Source organism: Zootoca vivipara, chromosome 11, assembly GCF_965207765.1.
Source record: "Zootoca vivipara chromosome 11, rZooViv2.hap1.1, whole genome shotgun sequence".
In the NCBI taxonomy this organism is placed as follows: Eukaryota; Metazoa; Chordata; class Lepidosauria; order Squamata; family Lacertidae; genus Zootoca; species Zootoca vivipara.
In genome coordinates, this window is record NC_142594.1 from 15290142 (window position 1) to 15313704 (window position 23563).

General features: G+C 44.1%; 1 protein-coding gene across 2 annotated transcripts in view; it reads right to left on the reverse strand.

Annotated features, from left to right (window-relative positions):
* Positions 1-23563, reverse strand: part of TGFBR2 (transforming growth factor beta receptor 2) — a 77362-nt gene that overhangs the window by 26159 nt on the left and 27640 nt on the right. For both annotated transcript variants that reach the window (XM_035130371.3, XM_088654241.1), the window contains exon 3: positions 20229-20416. In XM_035130371.3, coding sequence (XP_034986262.2) covers positions 20229-20416 — 188 coding nt within the window. The remainder of the gene's footprint in view (positions 1-20228; positions 20417-23563) is intronic.

The window sequence follows — 23563 nt, forward strand, 5'->3', positions numbered from 1 at the left end:
AATGGGGTCTCAGATGGAAAGCTTCATTGATCTCAACTGGGCTTCACAGGATTTCAGCATGGCAGCTGCTGGCTTTTATGAACCACTTTCATGGCATTTGCCAAGCAGCAGATGCACTGCAATACACACTTAGCTTGTTGCACGTAGCCCAGGAACTGTTTTGTCCTCTAGGCTGAATTCTGGACATCACATTGGGATTGTGAGAGAGAAGGGGCAGTTGTTGCCCAGCTCTGGGTACTCCCATTGCCCCATGATGGCTGACCCTGCTCCTTGGCACGGAATAGTACACCAAAAATTTGCTATGAATGCATCATTTTCAGCAGCGAGTCACAAAACAAGCAAAGCCCAGATTCATCTCTAAATAGCTCCTGTGAGTGTCTGTCACTTTAAGAGAGGAAAGATATCATGCAGGAAGTGAGGACTAGCAGTGGGAAAGGGACAGGAAGGAGCAAGCAGAGAGAGAGAGAAAACTACAGTAGTTTGTGTTTGAAGCAACTAAGCAGTTTTCTTGAACAACGGAATAACATCACACCTGTCCTGCTTTGAAGATCTTTAGGGCTACTTGGTTAATGATGCATTGCCTTGGCGATGGCCTTTTTTGAAAGGAAGTTATTGGCTTACATACATACAAGCATAATTTTTTTTTTCAATTTAAAAAATCAAGTTTATTAATCAATTTAAAACATAACATAGAACAGAGGCATAGACGGCAACATACAAGCATAATTTTATTTGTATGATGCCTTTCAATGGTTAAAACCATGCTCAACGTGGCTTTCAACGTGAAAAAAAATACACAAAGATGCAAACATAACAAAAGTAGTCATTAAAAAAATGGAACACTGAAAAGTACACAACCAAATCAAACCTTTTCCACATGGATCACAACAAGGTCTAAAACAAAGATACACAAATTTAATACCACAAACAGCAACAAAGTCCCTAAAGAAAACCCAATAGTCTGTTCAGCAGCCTCAGCTTTTGTAGCTGGAGTCAGTCAGGACCCCTCCCTCTTAGGCCAGGTGGGAAAAGGCTTGCAAGGCAGGGAGCAGGTCTTCCAGGGCTCAAAACCTTGATTTAGGACACAGGAGGGAAAGCTCTCGGCCCTGGGTCTAACCAGGCATCTGACTTTGGCTTGCAAGGCCATTTGGGGCAAGCCACAGCACCCAGTGCTTGCCCCAAATGGCCCCACTCTCTTTCCCCCCCAAAGGAAAAAAATGGAAGTACATTTCCAAAATATAAGATAAGTTCAACAACTTATGTATTGATAAAATACATATTTTGTTATGTGCAAATGGCTTTAGATACCTATTAGGTCCATAAATGACCATATAGCACAGGCATCCCCAAACTGCGGCCCTCCAGATGTTTTGGCCTACAATTCCCATGATCCCTAGCTAACAGGACCAGTGGTCAGGGATGATGGGAATTGTAGTCCAAAACATCTGGCAAGGGAAGAAGCCAAGAATTAAATATAAGATACTGACTGATGATAAACAAAGAGGAGGCTTCTCTCTACCTGATCTTAAAATTTACTATGAAGCAGCTGCCTTTTGCTGGTTGAAAGAGTGGTTTACATTGGAAAATGCTAATATTTTGGATTTAGAAGGTTATGACAATGTTCATGGTTGGCATGCATACGTGTGGTACGATAAGGTTAAGGCCCATGGAAGCTTTAAAAGGCACATTGTTAGAAATGCATTGTTCAAGGTTTGGTCCAGATACAAAGATTTATTAGAAAGAAAAACGCCAAATTGGCTCTCGCCTCTGGAGGCCAAGGTTCGTAAAAGGTTAAATATGGAGACCGGTTGGTTGAAATATAGAGATTTATTGATTCAAGATGGAGACCAATTTAAATTAAAAACATATGAGGAGTTGAAAGGTAAATTGGATGATTGGCTCCAATATCACCAGATAAATGAAGCGTTTAAAATGGATAGAGAAATTGGTTTCCAAATTGAGAGGTCAAAGGTGGAAACAGAATTGTTAGAACCTAAGACAAAAATACTTTCGAGAATGTACAAATTGCTGCTAGAATGGCATACAAAAGATGAACAAACTAAAAATGCTATGATTTTGTGGGCAAAGGATGTGGGACACAATATTATGATGGAGGACTGGGAGAAGTTGTGGAAGGAAAATATTAAGTTTACTGCGTGTAGCTTATTAAAGGAGAATATAATGAAAATGATGTATAGATGGTACCTTACACCAGAAAAGCTAGCAAAGATCTACCACAACAACGATAATAAATGTTGGAAATGTAAGAAAGAAATAGGCTCATTTTACCACATGTGGTGGACATGTCCACTGGTGAATGACTTCTGGAATAAGATTTATAATGAACTTAAGAAAGTGCTAAAAGGCACATTTGTGAAGAAACCAGAGGCATTCCTAGTGGGCATTGTGGGGAAGGAGATTCCCAAGAGAAAGGTATCTTTTTTCATGTATGCCACCGCAGCAGCGAGACTTTTGATTGCTAAATATTGGAAGCAGCAAACGTTACCAACGATTGATGAATGGCAGATGAAGATGATGGAATTTATGGAATTGGCAGAGATGACTGGACGAATCCGCAACCAGGGAGAACAAGCAATTGAAGAAGAGTGGAAAGATTTTAAATTGTATTTAAAAAATTATGTTAAAGTAATATTTTAAGAATAGAAATTAGGTGGTAAATAAACCTGTGGATTAGGTGAAGAGGTTATTTTAGTATAGAAAATAAGAAATTTTGTATTAAAAGTGAATAATTAGAGGTAGAATTTGCTAAATTAGAAGTGTGTTTGAGATACACAGGGATGGGAACCCGAGGAGGTCCCAATATACATTGTGATAAAGATAAGTTATACAGTTTTTTACTTTTTTATTCTGTGTTTTTTTCTGTTTTTTCTGATTTCTGTATTTTTGGGTTTTTTTGGTTTTTGTATTTCCCCCACCCTTTTCAATTTTCTGTAATCCCTTTCTTTTTTATTGTGAAAATTAATAAATATCTATATATATATAAAAAAGGGACTCATTACCTTCAGTAGCTTAGGGCCTCATCAAACCTAAATCGGGCCCTGACACCACCTGTCAATTATCTGACGCCAGGCACAGGAACCTGGTATCTTCGATCTAAGCACTAATTGTCAAGATCAAAGATCTCTCATCTTTGTTTTTAGCATTAAGAACCCTAGTGCTAGGCTCAGTGATGAGCCCCGCATGCTCTTTAAAAGGCAGCAAGAAGAGAGGCTCATCCTGGATACAAGTCTCAGCTGCTGGCTTTTTTCGAAAAACCACAGGCAGGTTGAAATCAGAATCATCTGTCAAAAATGGCCCACAGAGGGTGGGTTAGTACTAGATCTGGCCTTTAGGCTGAAAAAGACTCCCTAGCCGTAATTTAGGATATGGAGTTAGATCCAGACTTTGGCCGCAATCCTATATCCACATATATGGGATTTAAGAGTGGCTGGGGAAACCCAGCCAGATGGGCGGGGTATGTATGTATAAATAAATAAATAAATATTATTTTTATTATTATTAGCTTCACTGAATTCAACAGGTGCATACACAGACTCATTGAAATCAAAGGGACTTGAGTTAAGGCTCATTCATACTTCTGTTCACCTCGCCACTTTCCCCCAAGAAAACCCATGGTTTAGTGCTGAATAGGAAGAAACAGAAATCAGATTTTCTGCCAATAGCTATTTGTTCCAATTTAGTACTAAAGAGCGAGTTTTCTGGGGGAAAGCAGTGGTGGCAAAACTGCCCAGACCAGAGCCTAGAAAGCACGGGACAAGCAGAAAACCGCTTGGACCTATGTTTTTAAAGAACAGGACAAGCAAATGTGTGGATAAGCTCAGAGTCTAAGGAAGTATGACGGAATCTGGATCAAAGCCATTGTTTCTAGATACCAGTTGCTGGGAATCCCAAATGGGGGCTCAGGTCCTGCTTGCGTGGTGAGGCCCCAGACCCCCTAGCTCCCCCCCCCCAAATAAATACACAAACACAAGTATATTGGGTTAATGGGATAAATAAGGCCACCACTTTATTGGTTACAGATGTGAGCTTAGGCAATTAGGTGAAGCAAGCCTATATCCTGACTCCTGTCCGGCTACAGGAAGTCTCTTAAGGGTCAACCACCAGAAGGGGGAGCCCTATGATGTACATCAATTGAGCACCCCCAGGGTCACTGTTGGGGTCGTGGCATGACCCTAGCCCACGCCCAGGCTTCGGACAGCAACCACACACCCGGATCTCTTTAACGGGATACCCTTCACGTGGAGGGGCAGTCAGAGGAACAACCTTCCCTCCCATAATAAGGCTTACCCAATGCCTAACCGCCAATTGAGCCAAAGGCTCACCGCCAAAACCCTCATACCTGCAACCAACACTTAATGCCCTCTACGATATTGGCCAGCCAAAAATCAATGCCCATGTCCGAAAGGTGAATTCCACTGTCATGAAACAGGGCCTCCTGGTCAAACGTGATGGCAGGGTGCCGGGAGACATGGGTTTTTGTCATTATCACACACTGCTTCCAACTTATCTCATTATGCATGATCAAGCTTCCTTTAGCACCTCAGCCCTTGTTTTTCCCCCCAGGACTAATTGCAGCCATCAGCAGCCGTTAACAGCCATCCACAGGTTTACCACTCCCATCAGCCATTCCCCATTCCCACCCACCCCCCATTCCCCATTCCCACCCACCCCCCATTCCCCATTCCCACCCACCCCCACCACCCTCTGTATATATATATAAGGGTCTGATACTTCCGTTTCCAGTGTATCTGAAGAAGTGTGCATGCACACGAAAGCTCATACCAAAATAAAAACTTAATTGGTCTTTAAGGTGCTACTGAAGGAATTTTTTTATTTTGCTTCCAACATTGTTCCTTATGTAATCTCCTGTCTGTGATCTTCCACTTTCATATAGCAATTGCCCTTGACCCTCCAACACAGTCCAGCAGCAAAGGAAGCTTTCCTCCAAAAAAGTGTTGGTGGTAAAATCTCTCTCATCTCCCCACCCTCCAATATGCAAAGCTGTAACAGTAATGCAAGTCATTCTTAATCACGTTAAGTATGCCTATGGAAATGAAACAGTGTCCAGAATTAAAGCCCAAGCCAGTCAAATTCATGTACTTTTGTTTAAATAACAAAATACTCTTTTTCGAGAGCTTTGGATTGGTGTAACTGAACATCAGGCGAGAAGGAAAAGAAAACGATGGAACAAAAATAGTTCTGTTGGACTTCCTTGCTTTGAATTCAGGTGTGTACAAAGACAGCCATCACACTTGTCTGTTCCGACTCTCAATGCGCTGCAAACTGGAATGTGTTTGAAAAGCTGACTAGGCAAGTATATTTAGAAACTGTAGCCTCGGTGTTCGCATCGCACTACTGATTCTCTTGCTTCCGGAGTTTTTGTGGGTTTTAGCGTAGGGGTTGCCCCTAGAGACAGGGAATCTTGGGGCTAGTGAATCATACTGGTACTCTGGTAATAACACTCATGGACTATTATAACAGATGGACCTATCGTAGCAGAGTATAAACCAGTTGTAAGCAGATGTTAAAACTGCAACAGATTAATATTAAAGTATCCAAGGCTGCTTTGTTGAGTGCTGATAAATTATTAAGGAACAAGACGATAGATATAAAATGTATCCTCTAACTTGTATAACTAGTATCCTTCAACTTGTATACGTTTAGCGTTATCTGTTACTGTTCACTAATAATTTTCTGGAACAAATCAATCACTCTAGACTGGCTACATTTCCCCAGATGATACACATTAACCTCCATTATTATATTCACCTCTGGTTTGATCCTGCGTAAGTTCCCAAAATTACTGTTTTGCCAGTTTTAGTTACACCTTAGATCCACCTGCAATTATTGAAATCTCTTCTGTGACAACTCTGCAGCGTTAAAGACTTTTGTCTAAGCAGTGCAATTTCTATCACATGTGTCAGCCAGGGAAAGATTATTTCATTTTATAGAATTCAGTACCAAGGATGAGAGTTATCCTCATAAATGAGATTCCTCTTCCCACTCTCCCATTTCAGTATTTTGAAAAAATGAAAAACAAAACACAGAGGTACACTAGACCTGATCCACCAAAGTCCTTCTTATGGGGCGTGCATTTGATAATTTATTAAGAAAATGTATACACCACTGTAACATTTTTGGTAGAGTCCCCCAATCCTTACCATTTGTAGAAACTTAAAAAAAATCAGAATACAATGCAGACAAATAAAATAGTACAAATAAAGATCAGAATGCAATAAATGCTTTGCTACAATTCCATGAATTCAAATGGCACCTAAGCAGGAGAGCACTCTCAATCGTCCAAACAGGCCTAGGAGAGCAACTGGGTTTTTAGAAGACATTTGGAGCATCAGATAGAATTTCTTTTGGGAGAGTATTTCAGCATTGCAGCTGAAAAGGCCCATTTGTGAGGTGTTTCCAAACTTGGCGATCTACAGGCGACCATATGGCTAGCAGGGTCCCTTCCGATTGTGGTAAAGATCAGTTTGACCTACAGTTACATACTGTTGAGGATGTTTTAAGGCCATTGGCGCAAAGCCTTATAAACAGAACTGAGAACTATATAAAACACACACACACACACACACACACACACACACACACAAACCAAATGAGCAGACTCGTACAAGTAACAGGCTGCAACCCTTTTAACGCTTGAGGTTTAACGTGGTACTTCCTGGAATGACGTTAGTGAATGAATATTGTAAATTCCAGCTCTAAAGGAAATTACACTGCACTTATGATCCATCCTTAAAAATAATCAAGAGCGCAGTTTCCCAAGTTCTCAACAGCCGAGGCACACTTTTTTATTTGAATTAAAACTGATGATACAATTCAGAGCAAAAAAAATAACAATATTTACTTTGGGAGGTGTAAAGGCAAGTGCCGCCCACGTTCCAAGGAGCCATGGCCTGTTTTCCAGCAGAAACTGCCAATGTTGGATGTATCCTGTATCCCTTGGAAGTGGGTGGCATCTTGTAGGATGCAGCCATAATGACTAGCAACCATTCATAGTCCTGTTCTCAATTATGATTTAGTGACCATCAATCCTAATGGTGCACAGGAAGTTACCGTTGATAACTCAGCCCACCTTCCAAAATCTAACAAACACCGTATTTTTCTGTGTATAAGACAGTGTTTTTTATTATTAAAAAATGGTAAAAATTGGGGGTCGTCTTACACATGGATAGTGCAGAGGGGGGATGGGCAATTGGTGGCAGCCAGTGGCAGCCACGAGCAGGACATTGAAACCGGCGATTGGGCAGGTGACCTGCTGGCAATTGGCTGCTGCGGCGGTAATTGGGCGGGCAATTGGCAGCTGCTGGCGGTGAGTAGGCAGGCGATCGGTGGCTTCATTGAGGCGTGTGATTGCCAGCGGCATTCAGGAGGGTGAGTGATTGTCAGCAATCCCCCCCAAAAAAGTGCAACAACTCTGGGCAATCCCCCCATTTCCTTAATTTGGAGCCCCAAAAAATAGGGGTCGTCTTATACACGGCGGCGTGTTATACATGGGAAAATATGGTATTCACACCACCAATTTATTGTACCCCCTCATTTGTCACTGTCTGGTTCGCCAGGACACCACCTTTCTCAAACATCATATAGGTAAAGGGACCCCTGACCATTAAGTCCAGTCGCGGACAACTCTGGGGTTGCAGCGCTCATCTCGCTTTACTGGCCGAGGGAGCCGGCGTACAGCTTCCGGGTCATGACTCATGTGGCCAGCATGACTAAGCCGCTTCTGATGAACCAGAGCAGCGCAAGGAAACGCCGTTTACCTTCCTGCCGGATCGGTACCTATTTATCTACTTGCACTTTGACATGCTTCGAACTGCTAGGTGGGCAGGAGCTGGGATTGAGCAACGGGAGCTCATCCCGGCGCGGGGATTCGAACCTCCGACCTTCTGATCAGCAAGCCCTAGGCTCAGGGGTTTAGACCACAGCGCCACCCACGTCCCAATTAAATATCATATCCCTCTCTGTTATTTGGGACATTATTCAGTCTAGAATTATTGTGAATGCATAGGCGCTTGAATGCATTTATATGCTCTGGATAATCCAATCCTCTCCACTCATTAACACTTACATGGCAAGGTTAAACTGAAATCCAAGGGTGGCCTCATAAGCAAGTTGCAGTGCTAAGTTGGTACACAGGAAATTATTTAAATTCCTTTCCTATTGCCCCTTGCTTGTGAAATGTTTTCCCCTGCTTTTTACCTTTCCATACTCTTTTCGAGCATCTAAAAGCCTTAGTAGTTCACCTTGGTTGTTTCTGAAGCATACATAATGCCATAAATGGGTGGGGGGAGGAGAGATCATGTCGCTCTGAGAACAAACCGTATTCTGCAGCATTACAGTAAATCAATACACCGGCAATGATTTGTTTAGCCAAATTGCCCGAAAACTACAAATGACGAACATTTGGGCAAATTATGTTTAGCATGTAGGCAATTTGCATGACAATCCAACACACTGTTTTAAAAAAAGTAATTTCTCCGGCTCAGCTGAGGTGCCTGTAAAGTCAGTTTCCAAGCAACGCTCCTGACAGGTTAAGACTTCAAACTAAGCTACGTGTTCAGAAAAGTCACATGAGAAGGTAGGCCCTTCTCAAGAGTGAAGCAATTCAGAGAGATGATGGAAAATCACATGTCTGAATACTCAGCACCTCACCCTGCCAGAAATATACAGAAAACTAAGAAATAAGCTAAGGAGGCTAGAGAACTAGTCCCCAACACGCTTTTTGACATGCTGCCCACATTTGTAATGCAACGGTAAACCACTGCTTGCAACAGGAAAGGGGTGAAACAGAAGTCAGTGACTCAGCAGTGCACACCAACTATGGATAAACCACAAGAGGCCATGTGAATGCAGCCAGAGGAGTAGCCCCCCATTCATTGTGAACTGGTTAAGTTTTAAAGAGACTTGGTTTTTTTATAGGCTTTGGTTATGCAGGAATGCAACTATGGTATATATATTTGGTATATATATTTGTGGTTTTTTTTAAAGAAACCCATCTATAATAATGATAATAATAAATAAACACGAGATTTACAAATTCCTCCTGGAAAATTATGCAATACTTGTTCTTTAATTCAAGATAGTGACTGGACACACAGGGGGTGGGGTTGGAGCGACAAAAAAAAGAGCGTCAACGATTATAAATGTTGAACAATGGTTATAAACGCTTATATCTTAGCCGAAAGATTGAAAAAAATCCTCCAAATTGTAATACAGGCTGGCTTTCTCCCTGGCTGGCTAATGCAGAGTAACATTAGAAATATTATAAATGTCCTGGAATATCTGGAATTGTGAATTGATAAACCATCTATCTCAATGGCGGTTGATGCAGAGAAAGCATTCGACAATATTTCTTGGAGATTCATGATAACCATTCTGTGGCATACGGAGATCAGAGACTCATTCTGTAATGGAATTCAGGCTATTTATACAAAACAGGAGGCAAAAATCATAATAAATGGGAACATAACAGAAGGATGTGAAATCAACAAAGGGACAAGACAGGGCTGTCTGCTTATATTTATTTTAGTAATGGAAGTTTTAAATAAGAAAATTAGAGATGAAAAGAATATTAAGGGCATAACACTGGGAAATAATACATATAAACTACGTGCGTTTCCGGATGATCTTATTATTACAACCGAAAACCCTAAAGAGGGTCTAGTAAAAACCTTGGAAATAATCAATAATTATGGAAAGGTAGCAGGATTCAAACTGAATATAAGTAAAACCAAACTTATGGCGAAAAACCTTTCTCCGGCAGAGAAAGAAGAAATCGAAAAGATAGCAAATCTTAAAATTTGTCAAAAAATAAAATACTTGGGAATATCGCTAACTACTAAAAACATAAACCTTTACCAAGACAATTATATCAAGGCATGGGCAGAAGTTAAAAGGAATATGGAGATTTGGAGCAACTTAAAACTTCTTGGGGTGGGGGGCATATGTCTGCTGTTCGGCATGCCACATAGAATTCACACCTAATTTCTACTTTTTTGCTGCTCCCCATCCCCATTTTGGAAAGAAATGTTCTCTCTTAGCCTTTCCTTCCAAAATCGGGACATTTCCTTGAAAAGAGTTATATAAAGAGCTACTAAAAGCACATTGGCATTATACTTTGCTTTTGAAGACAAGGTTTTCCACTGTAATACCACCGCACTCCAAGTTCCAGTTTGTTCAGGTCGTCTGCCAGACTGACACAATTTGGTTTGGCAAAGAAAGCCCATAAACCTAAACCAACAGATACCACTCAGTCTCAAATCTGTTTCCCCATGCAAGTCCCCACCACCACTCCACATCTCAGTATAACATTTAACAACATGGGATTGTGCATGCTTAAAAGAGCATCTCACTGACTCACAGAGTGTGGTTAAAAGTTGCCATTATCAAAATGAATCACATCCATTTTGCTACAGCACATGCCGAGTTCCCGTTTCCCCACCCACCCAAAAGGTGTCAGTTTAAAAATAAAAATCTACGGGACATGCAGTCTTTAGATTTAATTCTACCCATTGCAAATATTTTCAATGTCAAGTTCCTTGGGTGCTCTCAATAACGATTACCGACAATGATATTTAAACATGGAGAAATGTGCCTTTAGAGAGACGAGGGTTAGAAATCTCAACTTCCACAAGATTAAGGATGGCAGTTCCTTTGTAACTCACCTGTTGCTAGCGTCTTTGAGAAATCAGAATCTCTTTCTGCACTCACGATTTTATGTCTCTACACAACAAACAAACACACCTTTCTGCTTATTTAGACATAAGCAAGTGCTTCAGGGACGCGGGTGGTGCTGTGGGTTAAACCACAGAGCCTAGGGCTTGCCGATCAGAAGGTCAGCGGTTCGAATCCCCGCGACAGGGTGAGCTCCAGTTGCTGGTCCCAGCTCCTGCCAACCTAGCAGTTCGAAAGCACGTCAAAGTGCAAGTAGATAAATAGGTACCACTACAGCGGGAAGGTAAACAGCGTTTCCGTGTGCTGCTCTGGTTCGCCAGAAGCGGTTTTGTCATGCTGGCCATATCTTTAACTGTTTGGCATTTCAAGCTGATAGTACGCTTTTAAGAAAAAAATACAGTGGTACCTTGGTTCTCGAATGGCTTAAGTTGTCGAACAAATCGGCTCCCGAACGCCACAAACCCGGAAGCAAGTGTTTCGGTTTGCAAACATTTTTCAGAAGCCAAACGTCCAGCGCGGCTTCTGATTGGCTGCAGGACGGACACTCCTACAGCCAATTGGAAACCGCACCTTGGTTTTCGAATGGTTTTGGGAGTCAAATGGACTCCTGGAACGGATTAAGTTCAAGAACAAAGGTACCACTGTACACACATATATACACATACACACAAACAGTTGGGGGAGGGGGGAAGCTGGGGGCAAAATCCCCAACCAAACAAAGCGCTTTCAAAGAACATTCACATGAGGGCAACTCACTTTGCTGGTATTGACAAACCAGTAGTTGTTTAAATCTAGCTCCCGTCAGACCCAGCCAGCATGGTCAGGGATAATGGATGTTGCAATCCAATATCTGGGATGGGACCCCTACCTCGGCTATAGACAAAACGCATGGCCCAATCTTATCTGAATTAAATACAGCAGAGAGTCTATGCAGGGAAATGCACGCCCCACTATAGCAGCAAGAGCACACATGCACAAGACAAGAGCCACATGAAGGGTACATCTGGATGACAGTCCAAAAGACAAAATTATTACAGGCTATTATCCAGTTGTCTGGAGGAGCAGAGGACCAGCTGGCCACAATGTTCTGCTCAGAGTTAAACACAGACAGGAAACCGCATGTCTGATACTGTAAAAATCGTTTGTCTTCCTGCCATGGCTAACCAGGCGAGCAACCCAAAGGGGCTGTTTCCATTTAAGAGGAACACTAATCCACAACAATGAAAGCGGGATGACAATGTGCCAGTATGTCTTATGGAGGGAGTGCAAGTGCTGCAAAAGGAAGTTTGGGATTTCATCTGAGCATGTTCTTAAGTAGCCAAACTCTGCTCTGGAGGCACAAACACCCTGGGCTAAATCTGGAGAGGCGCTCTTGAATACTTCCTAGAGGAAAGTTCCCTATAGCATCCCAAACACCAGCCGTTGAAGGCAGCACCAAAGCTCAAAACGTCTCGAGGCAAGAGCTGGAGAGCAGAATAAGGTATATTAGTTTGGGGGCAATAAGAAACAGGTTTGCCTTTTTTGCTGGGAGGAGAGAGAAAAGGGAGAAAGAGAACCAGAGCATTAACACGCAGAAGTACCGTAGGTGATATGGAATATGGCTGGGCGGTATCTGGTCTTCAACCTTGTAATGTATCACCCAGCTAAACACTGCAATATATCACGATGTCTGAAATAAGGATGGAGGCATGGAGAGGCATTGGCTGGCTTCACAGTTTTCCCCACATTGTGATTTCTGCATAGTGCATGCGCACACCCGCATACACACACACACACACACACACACACACACACACACACACACACATCATGATTTGTGATATATTGCCATGTCAAAAATTATGAAAGCGATATCACAAAATGGACTTCAAACCAGCAATGGACAATATATTGCCCAGCCCTGGTATGGAAGATCTCCTGGAATTGCCAGCAAAACTACAGAATACTGCCATTTCTCCCTGAGCATTACATATCCAGGATGGAGGCTGCCCTGGTTTGCTGGAAAGGATGGTCAATTCTAATTCATCTTGGGTCATTTCTAGATGACTATCAAACCTAAGCACACTCAAACCCACCCCTCCGTCCCAATTCAATGTAAAGCCAACACTTTTCCTGCTCAGTTAACACCTGTTGAGCTAGTGACTGCACTCTAAACACATTGGTTGGTTCTCTCCTTGTGGGTTTGTGTAGAAAAAAGTTGCAGGATTGAGCGTTTGAGAGCCAGTGTGGTGTAGTGGTTAAGACTTGTAATCTGGGGAACCGGGTTCGAGTCTCCACTCCTCCACATGCAGCTGCTGGGTGACCTTGGGCTAGTCACACTTCTCTGAAGTCTCTCAGCCCCACCCACCTCACAGAGTGTTTGTTGTGGGAGAGGAAGGGAAAGGAGAATGTCAGCCGCTTTGAGACTCCTTCGGGTAGTGATAAAGCGGGATATCAAATCCAAACTCCTCCTCCTCCTCTTCTTCTTCTTCTTCTTTTGTAGAGTATCAGTCTTTTAATAATACAGTGGTACCTCTACTTACAAATTTAATGCGTTCCGAACACACATTTGTAAGTAGAAAAAATTTGTAAGTCAAATCCCATAGGAATGCATTGGGAGAAAAAATTATTAAGTCGAAGCAACCCTATCTAAAAATTCGTAAGTAGAAAAAATCCTATCAAAACTACATAATAATAATAATAATAATAATTTATTATTTATACCCCGCCCATCTGGCCGGGTTCCCCCAGCCACTCTGGGCGGCATCCAAAAAAACAGAAATTCTAAAATACAGAAATCCATCAAACATTAAAAGCTTCCCTAAACAGGGCTGCCTTGAGATGCCTTCTAAAGGTCTGGTAATTGTTCTCTTTGACCTCTAGTGGGAGGGCATTCCACAGGGTGGGTGCCACTACCGAGAAGGCCCTCTGCCTGGTTCCCTGTAACTTGGCTTCTCGTAATGAGGGAACCGCCAGAAGGCCCTCGGAGCTGGACCTCAGTGTCCGGGCAGAACGATGGGGGTGGAGACGCTCCTTCAGGTATACCGGACCGAGGCCGTTTAGGGCTTTAAAGGTCAACACCAACACTTTGAATTGTGCTCGGAAACGTACTGGGAGCCAATGTAGGTCTTTTAGGACCGGTGTTATGTGATCTCGGCGGCCGCTCCCAGTCACCAGTCTAGCTGCCGCATTCTGGATTAGTTGTAGTTTCCGGGTCACCTTCAAAGGTAGCCCCACGTAGAGCGCATTGCAGTAGTCCAAGCGAGAGATAACTAGAGCATGCACCACTCTGGAGAGACAGTCAGTGGGCAGGTAGGGACTCAGCCTGCGTACCAGATGGAGCTGATAAACAGCTGCCCTGGACACGGAGTTGACCTGTGCCTCCATGGACAGCTGTGAGTCTAAAATGACTCCCAGGCTGCGCACCTGGTCTTTCAGGGGCACAGTTACCCCGTTCAGGACCAGGGAGTCCTCCACACCCGCCCGCCTCCTGTCCCCCACAAACAGTACTTCTGTCTTGTCAGGATTCAATCTCAATCTGTTAGCCGCCATCCATCCTCCAACCGCCTCCAAGCACTCACACAGGACCTTCACCGCCTTCACTGGTTCTGATTTAAAAGAGAGGTAGAGCTGGGTATCATCAGCATACTGATGGACACCCAGCCCAAACCCCCTGATGATCTCTCCCAGTGGCTGCATATAGATGTTAAAAAGCATGGGGGAGAGGACAGAACCCTGAGGCACCCCACAAGTGAGCGCCCAGGGGTCTGAACACTCATCCCCCACCACCACTTTCTGAACACGGCCCAGGAGGAAGGAGCGGAACCACTGCATGACAGTGCCCCCAGCTCCCAAGCCCTCTAGACGGTCCAGAAGGATGTTATGGTCGATGGTGTCAAAAGCCGCTGAGAGATCCAGCAGAACAAGGAAACAGCTCTTACCTTTATCCCTAGCCCGCCGGAGATCATCGACCAGTGCGACCAAGGCAGTTTCAGTCCCATGATGAGGCCTGAATCCTGACTGGAAGGGATCCAAATGGTCCGCTTCTTCCAGGCGTGCCTGGAGTTGTTCCGCAACCACTCGCTCAATCACCTTGCCCAAGAATGGAAGATTTGAGACTGGGCGATAGTTGGCCATATTGGCCGGATCTAAAGATGTTTTTTTAAGAAGCGGTTTAATAACCGCCTCTTTCAGCGGGTCTGGGAAGGCTCCCTCATGGAGAGAAGCATTTACCAACCCGCGAAGCCCATCGCCCAGCCCTTCCTGGCTAGCTTTTATAAGCCAGGATGGGCAAGGATCAAGGAGACAGGTGGTTGGTTTCATTCGTCTAAGCAGCCTGTCCACATCCTCGGAGGTAACAGATTGAAATTGATCCCACAAAACTTGACTAGACAGGACTCTAGCACTCCCCCGCCCCGGCCCTGCTCCCACGGTGGAGTCTACCTCTTCCCGAATCTGAGCGACTTTATCTGCAAAAAACTTTGCAAAATCATTGCAGGAGATCATGTGGCCCGTACTGGGCCCGGATGGAGCAGGTGGTTCCGCTAAATTGCGAACCACCTGGAAGAGTCTCCTGCTGCTGTTTTCTGCAGATGCGATGGAGACGGTGAAGAAGGTCCTCTTCGCCGTCGCCATTGCCACTTGGTAGGCTCGAAGTTGAGCTCTAGCCCGTGTCCGGTCTGATTCAAAATGAGTTTTCCGCCACCGGCGCTCTAGCCGTCTCAACGACTGTTTCATTGCCCTCAGCGCCGGGGAAAACCACGGGGCTGTCCGGGCTCCATGCAATCTGAGAGGGCGCTTCGGAGCCAGACAGTCAATAGCGCTGGTTAACTCCGCATTCCAGCGGGCCACCAGGGAATCAGCTGAAAGGCCATCGACATGGGATAAAACATCCCCTACCACTCTTTGGAAGCCAATTGGATCCATTAAGTAGCGGGGGCGGACCATCCGAATCGGTCCCACCTCCCTGCAGAGGGAAAGGGTTGCGGAGAAGTCCAGTTGCACCAGAAAGTGATCTGACCATGGCACTTCTTTTGTTTCGCTTTTACTTAATGTCAGATCACCAACATCCATAGAGGTAAACACCAAGTCCAAGGCATGTCCGCGGCTATGAGTTGGGCCAGACTTATTCAGGGACAGCCCCATGGTGGCCATGCTTTCCACGAAGTCCCGAGCGGCTCCTTGTAAGGTCGTGTCGGCATGGATGTTAAAATCCCCTAAGACAACCAAGCTAGGTGTCTCCAGGAGCACATCCGACACGACCTGAAGCAGCTCGGGCAGGGAATCCTTGGTGCAGCGGGGAGGTCGGTACACCAAAAGGAATCCTGTACTGCCTCTATTGCCCAACTTCCAGAACATGCACTCAGAGAACTGGGTCTTCCCAATAGGACGCCTGGTGCAAACTAATGACTTCCTAAAAATCACTGCAACCCCCCCTCCCCGCCCAGATGGCCTGGGTTGCTGTGCATAAGAGAAACCTGGTGGGCAAGCAGCGCCAAGAACGGGCCCATCGGCTTCCTCCAACCAGGTCTCTGTCACACATGCCAGGTCAAATCCTCCATCCACAATCAGGTCGTGAATGGCGGTGGTCTTATTCATCATCGACCTGGCATTGCACAGCAGCACCTTCAGGTCATGTGGGTATCCCTTGCTGATTCCAATATCCGTCCGGTCAGGACCAGACCTGGAGGCAGGGATAGTCCTCAGACAACGACTAAGTCTGCCTCCTCGGTAATGACATGGTCTGGTCTTAGCGTAACTCCTCCTCCTACCCGTGACCACTGAGATCGGTTGTTCCAGTGCACACCCCCCTGTGGAATCTGCCCCAGCCATTTTGCTTGCTGGGACCCCCTCCCGGGCAGCCCTGACCCCTCCCCTTAAAAACAAAATACATCCAAGATGGCGGACGGAGCTCCATTCATAAGTAGAAACATTCGTAAGTAGAGTTATTCGTAGGTAGAGGTTACCACTGTATAGATGATTGACTAAAGTCTTTCCAGGAAGCAATGTATGGTATCCCTTTTCAGAGCAACAGCAACTACTCCAGGGGAATTTTGCAAAACACAACAGCCTTACTAGAAATGAGAACACAGCTTTTTGGCGTATTTCTGGGGCAAATTTTGCAAGCACCGAGACAGGAAATAACTCCAACAAGCCGACTGTACCCGGTTTGTGTAGTTTAAGCAGAAAACAAGTACAATCTGACTAATCTGCAAGAAGCCAGCCAAAATCTACAAGGGTGTGTTGTTTGGCTTTGGAATGCAGATCCCATAGCACTGACATATGATTAAAATTACTATTAGTCAAGTGAAACAGAGATGACTCACAGCAATAAGCACAGCCGGACTATGTGTTTCATAATTTGTTACACATTAGAAGCTATCAGTCTCTGCTCCACATATGAAAGGAAAGTGTGAGCCTCTGATATGCTCTACACATAGAATACACAATAAACAGATGTAGAGAGCATGCCACAAATTTCAGTAACAAGCTTAACCCACGGAGAAAGCAAAAACAACTGAGGCTTACTGCAGGGATGCATGAGTTGTACAATTCCCAATCCATTTGGGAGAAAATAGGAGTGGCACTGATCCCACCCGTGCTAATGAAGTTAAGAAAAATGTGCATTACATTTGGGGCACCATCAGTGAAGAGATGCTGTTTGCCTTGTCAAAGTACTGCCTGTGTGTGTCCAGTTGAGAGCTTATCCATTTAGAATTTAATTGCTTCTCCCCACCCCCACCCCTTCTCAAAATGCTTAAAGCAATGTGCAAAAATAACACAAGTTACAAATGAAATAAAATCACCACTCACTTCATCATTAAAGCCAATGGGGAGCATTCAACTCCATTTTGGGGTTATGACAAGTATTAGTGCAGGCTGTGATGGATTGGCCTGGTGGGCAAAAGAACTCCAGGGTGCAGAGAGTTAAACCCCAACCTCCTGGATAAATGACGCATTCCATTCCTGAGGGGCGGGACTGCCAGGAGTTTAAAAGGAATGGGAGGCAGTTAATTCGGGGAGAGGGTTGTGGGAGCGAGGGAGGGGTGGTTAGGCAGTTGGGAGTTAGGGAGTTGGTAGAGAGTAGAGTGTTAAAGAGGGATGCAGGAGCTGTATGAAGAAAACTGTGTTAAATAAAAAGAAGATATGTGCTTTTAAGAACCAAAGAAACTCATGTTTATAAGTTAAATAATAAAGTTAATTGTGCTTAAACGTTCACTGACTCGGCAGTGTCTCAGTACCTTCAGAGGTGTGACAAAGAGGGGAGAACAAAGCTTTCCTGGGGAAGAGGAAACTGTTTGCTGTTTCTCCTGTCATACAAAGGGCTGGTTAGCGAAGCCGAAGGAGCCACATAGTTGCCTAAGGGAGAGGCACACTGTAGCAGTAGGGATCCCAGGGAGGGAGACCCCACTGGTGGCCATAGGTTTCGAACGCAGAGCCTGAGGTACTCTGGAGACAAGTCCTATTTGGACTCTGGAGGTTTTTTTTTTCCCCCCTGTTTGTGGAGAAGCACAGGGAGAGCCTCTGAGGTTAAAGCAGTGAGGTGGGGGATCCAAAATGCTTCTCAAAATGCTTAAAGCAATGTGCAAAAATAACACAAGTTACAAATGAAATAAAATCACCACTCACTTCATCATTAAAGCCAATGGGGAGCATTCAACTCCATTTTGGGGTTATGACAAGTATTAGTGCAGGCAAAGGCAAACTCGGCCCTCCAGATGTTTTGAAACTACAATTCCCATCATCCCTGACCACTGGTCCTGTTAGCTAGGGATGATGGGAGTTGTAGTCCCAAAACATCTGGAGGGCCGAGTTTGCCTTTGCCTGTATTAGCCCTACCTTGTGCCATCTCCAAATCCATTCTGGAGGATTGGGGATAAACCTAGAACATATTTAGGGAGTACACAGGGGCAGCAGATGGAGAGATTGTTCTGTCTGCGCATGGAATTCTCCTTTCACAGGAGAACAATCTGTGTAGCGCTACATTTAAATACAACCCAACATCATAAAAACTACTAAAAAGCACCAACATACAGCAGAGTTACACCTACTTCAGTTAGCTAGGTTTAATACTGCATTTCAGGCTGCATAGCTCAGATGGTAGAGCACAAGGCTCTTAATCTCAGGGTCATGGGTTCGAGCCCCACGCTGGGCGAAAGATTCCCGAATTGTGAGGGGTTGGACTAGATGACCCTCGTGGTCCCTTCCAACTCTACAATTCTATGGCTCTAATCAGAAGTCCTCTGTGTCTCACCACCACTAATGCAGTGCCACCATGAAGAAGGCCAACAAACCCATGCAAAGGTGCTTGCAAAATTCCTGTTTAATTCTCATACATTTCTATAAAGTACCTTCCAAGTAGTTTTCTTCTACAGAGATGGGAAAGCAAAGACATGAAAGAAATCATTAAAGTTGGCTACTAGCACATTATCTACCTGACTGCCCTGCCAGCACAGAGATAATGCACTTCATTAAATAAGGCAGACAAGATAAAAAAATGCAAGTTTAAATTTTTTTTGCAGACAAGATCAAAGCCTAAGCCTCCCTCAGGTACTCTCATCAAGTGTCTTTACCGGCTGTGTAAAGATAGGGGTTTACAAAACGTGAAGGAGTAAACTTATAAAACACCACATAAGCCTGGCAATCCTCTGTTGTGGTTTTTGTGCTGTTCAGAGGTTCTGCAAGAATATATCAGCCTTCCTAATAATAAAAAGAGGATGAACAAAAAAACTGCATCGATCTTGACTTGAGATAAGTTTTTGCTTAGCACACAATTCCTCCCTGGTCCTCCGCTTCATACTCTCTCCTAATCTATTTATAGCGTTATGATTCACCCTTACTGAGCAGGCAAATTGCCTTGGCTTTATTCATTTCACGGAATCTATATACCGCTGGGTTGTTTAAGAAAACACACCCTCAAAGTGGTTTACAAATATAATAGAACAATAAAATTATAAGCCATTTTGGCTTGGCGTTGATGTCTCTCTCCTTCGTTGCCTATATTCTGTAGGTGGGGAACCAGCAGCCTGTGGGCCAAATCTGGCCCAAGGGGGCTCCTAATTTGGCCTATGAGGCCGTTCTATGCAAGTCGTTCCCACCAGTCCCACACCGGATGTGACGTCAGGGGCTCACGCAGCTACAAAGCACGCTTGAGGAGGCTGGCGCATGTCATGTACACAAGCCACGCGGAGTGCAACAAGTCGCACGGCGTGCTGCGCAAGCATGTCGTGCCCACATCACGCAGCATGCATGTGTGACACTAACACGGCAGACAAAGTGACAAAACAGCTCCTCAATTTTTGATTCCTACTGGAACACCTCTGGCCTTTTCTACTGTGACAAAGGTTAGGATGTTTCATAACAGGAAATTCTATTATAAGAGGATATCCTAAAAACAACAACCCCCCACCCGCACGCCACACCCGACAGCGTAACAGGAAGGGGGTAAGTGGAGGAGAGCAAATTAAAAGAGCAATGCATATTCAAAACAAAACCTTTACACACAAACAAACAAACAAACAAACAAAAACGCTTACCTGAGAAAATAAGTTCGTTGTTGCATTCTTCCTCTTTGCAGGAGCACATGAACAGCAAACCACCATCTCCCTTCATCTCTTTCATTATACATTTATCTGAATTGTAGTCACTCAAAATGTGCCCATGCAGCTTTTGTGCAGGATTGTGGCATATTGTTTCCAAGGTTATGTTTTCATCATTCTTCCTCCTGTAAAAGAATGGGTTTTTTAAAACAGCAGCAGCAGCAGCAGAAATAATTAAAACAATGGCAACATGAAACTGAAGGTAGAGGGGCTGGCATTCAAGGTAAAGCTAGCCAGTTGTCAAGTCTCATATAAACTTTGAAAATATCGCAGCTACAACTTCTCCGTAACTTATGCTGGGTTAGTTTTGGTGCCGCTGCTTGGGGGCAAATGGTTTGAAACGCATCTTTCCAGAGTGACAGTGCTATCCTTCACCCGAGTGAACTTACTTCTTTCCAAGATTCGTCAGCATGGAGTTTTGTGTCTGTAAGTTGTCTTGGGAACCAATTCGGATGAAAGGTGAGGCACAAGGAAGAATAAAAACAATGAAAACAAACATGCCCTGCATTCCACCTGTTCGTCGCATAACTCAAACTTGTACAACTTGTATTCCACTAAGATAAATGCCATGTATCATGGTCTACGTGATGTTTGCCCTCTCTCTCTCTTGCAATCTCAGACAGGTGTTCTAGTGAGCCTTTTGCAAGCACATGTCTAGTCCAACATGATGGATCATGGCAGATATAACCTAGAGATGCAAAAATCCCTAGGGTGTACATCTCAGATGTCCCCAACGTCAGCCTGACATATGAAGCTGACCAACTAGCAACAGGACCTTAGTTCAACATAACTTGCAGCTGATTTTTAAGACAGCCAACTGCCCAATAGGAATACAGAAATTTCAGAGTTGCCAGTCCCTGGGTCTGCACACATTGTTGCAAAGTTGCTCCACATGAAACCAGCCACTAGTACAACGGAAATGTGAGATTTTGTGATATCATGGGATTCATGCAAGGATGTAGGAAGACATCCCTGGTTCCGTTTTGCTGCAGTTCAGCTTCCAGCAAATCCAGTATTCTCCCCCATCTTGCTGTCCACTGTGGTAGAATTCACATCCTTTAATCATCGGTATGTTATTCTAAACCAGTCATGCCAATGCAAAGGAAACACCGGGGTGTGTGTTGTCAATTATGTACTGTTCATAGACAGAAAACAGCAGTAACAAATACCGATCATATTCATTTAACTGATTTCTCTTGCAGAGATGAGACCATTGAGCGAGCATTGACAATTTCCTCTCCCATTTCCGCTAGAATTCTCTGGCATCCCCCGATATAGGTGTTTGCAAGATATAGATGATCATTGTTTCATCCTTCTCTTATTCTTCAGGAAGAATAAACTAACCTAGTTTATTTATAGCAACTGATGTCTCTGCCTCTGCATCTGTGTGTTTAAACTTCCAGTAGGAGGAAGTCTGGCACTCCTCCAACAGTGCCATACCCTAGGACCAAACCTTTCTTCCGAATAGGATGAACAGGCTCTGGAAGAGGCAAAACCATTTCGAAAGCTGCACCCCTTCCTCCCTACTTCCTATGCAAAGGCGAACACTACAGCAGTGGCTAGGGTTTTCCCCTTTGGGGCTTCTGCCAGCTACAGCGCATGGCAAAGGCGACATCAAGTGGTTAGCTGTATTCTTCGTGGGAAGTCAGGAAGGTTGGTTTTCAGGTAACTTCCCAATCTGTCTTTCCTCACAGTGCTGGTTTTACATATAAGCTAAATAAGGGCCCCACTCTCTTGGGGCCCCCCCTGTTTAGAGAAGTTTTTAATGTTTGATGCTGTACTGTTTTTAATATTCGGTTGGAAGCCGCCCAGAGTGGCTGGGGAAACCCAGCCAGATGGGTGGGGTATAAATAATAATTTTTTATTATTATTATTCCAAAATATAAGATAAAAAACAAATAAAATAAAACCTACATACAGCAACATTGTTTTGTGTTGTGCAGGCTCCTATGATGTAAGTAATGGGCCCCACCTGCTAGCCTGCTCCCTAAAACATCACTGGTTTGCTCATTTCTATATACAGTGGAACCTCGGTTTTTGAACACCTCGGTTTACAAATTTTCGGTTTACGAACGCCGCGGACCCATCTGGAACGGATTAATTCACTTTCCATTACTTTCAATGGGAAAGTTCGCTTCAGTTTATGAACAGACTTCTGGAACCAATTACACCCATGCTTCAGGTTAAGTACGCTTCAGGTTGAGTACTCCGCGGACCCGTCTGGAACGGATTAATCCACTTTCCATTACTTTCAATGGGAAAGTTCGCTTCAGTTTATGAACGCTTCAGTTTATGAACAGACTTCCGGAACCAATTGTGTTCATAAACCGAGGTACCACTGTATAGGGTGCCTACATTCTGCACGTGCAAATGGCTTTAGATACCTATTAGGTCCATAAATGACCATACAGCATATATTCAACACAAAAAACAGTGGCAATTTGTTCTTGACAAAGGACAGCTGGACACATAAAGGGCCCCATTACCTTCAGGAGCTTAGGGCCTTATCAAACCTAAATCCGGCCCTGGCTAGAATCCAGAATGGTTGGGTGCTGTAATGCTGTGATGGGTCTCTTGTTGCAAGTCACAGCACTGTCAGCTAACACTTCTCCAAGCCCCTCTTTTTGTTTACCAGCAGCCATGCACTGGAACTGTCTGTTCTCCTTACAAAGTTGCTAGGCAGGGTAAAAATCAGATCCAGCAAAATTTGAACTTGCATGAGCTTGTGCACACACACACACACACACACACCCAAACGCCCAATAAATCAAAATAAATTGGTACACTGCAGTTTGTTCTTTCCTTTGGCTTGTGTGAAGGCGGGTTTTCAGGCAGCTTGTGTTTTATATATAATTTTGCACAGCTGGATGTGTAACTTTGTTCCGATATTTCCAATGCTGACATACTATAGCACGTTATCAAGGACAGAATTACCGTATATATTTTAGAAAGGGATTTAAATATAAAGAAGGATCTGGCACCTTTGAAACGGTGATAGGTACAGTGCTCATTTTTAATTTTGTATCCATTTGTAAAATTATCATGCTGCTGATCTTTTATATTAGTATAATATAGACGTTGCCAGTATGTATTTTAGTTTGTGCAGATTTTGCACGCGTACATGACATCTTCTTTGACTAGACACAAAGGTAAAAAGGTAAAGGACCCCTGGACGGTGAAGTCCAGTCAAAGGCGACTATGGGGTTGCGGCGCTCATCTCGCTTTCAGGCCGAGGGAGCCAGCATTTGTCCACAGGCAGCTTTTTGGGTCAT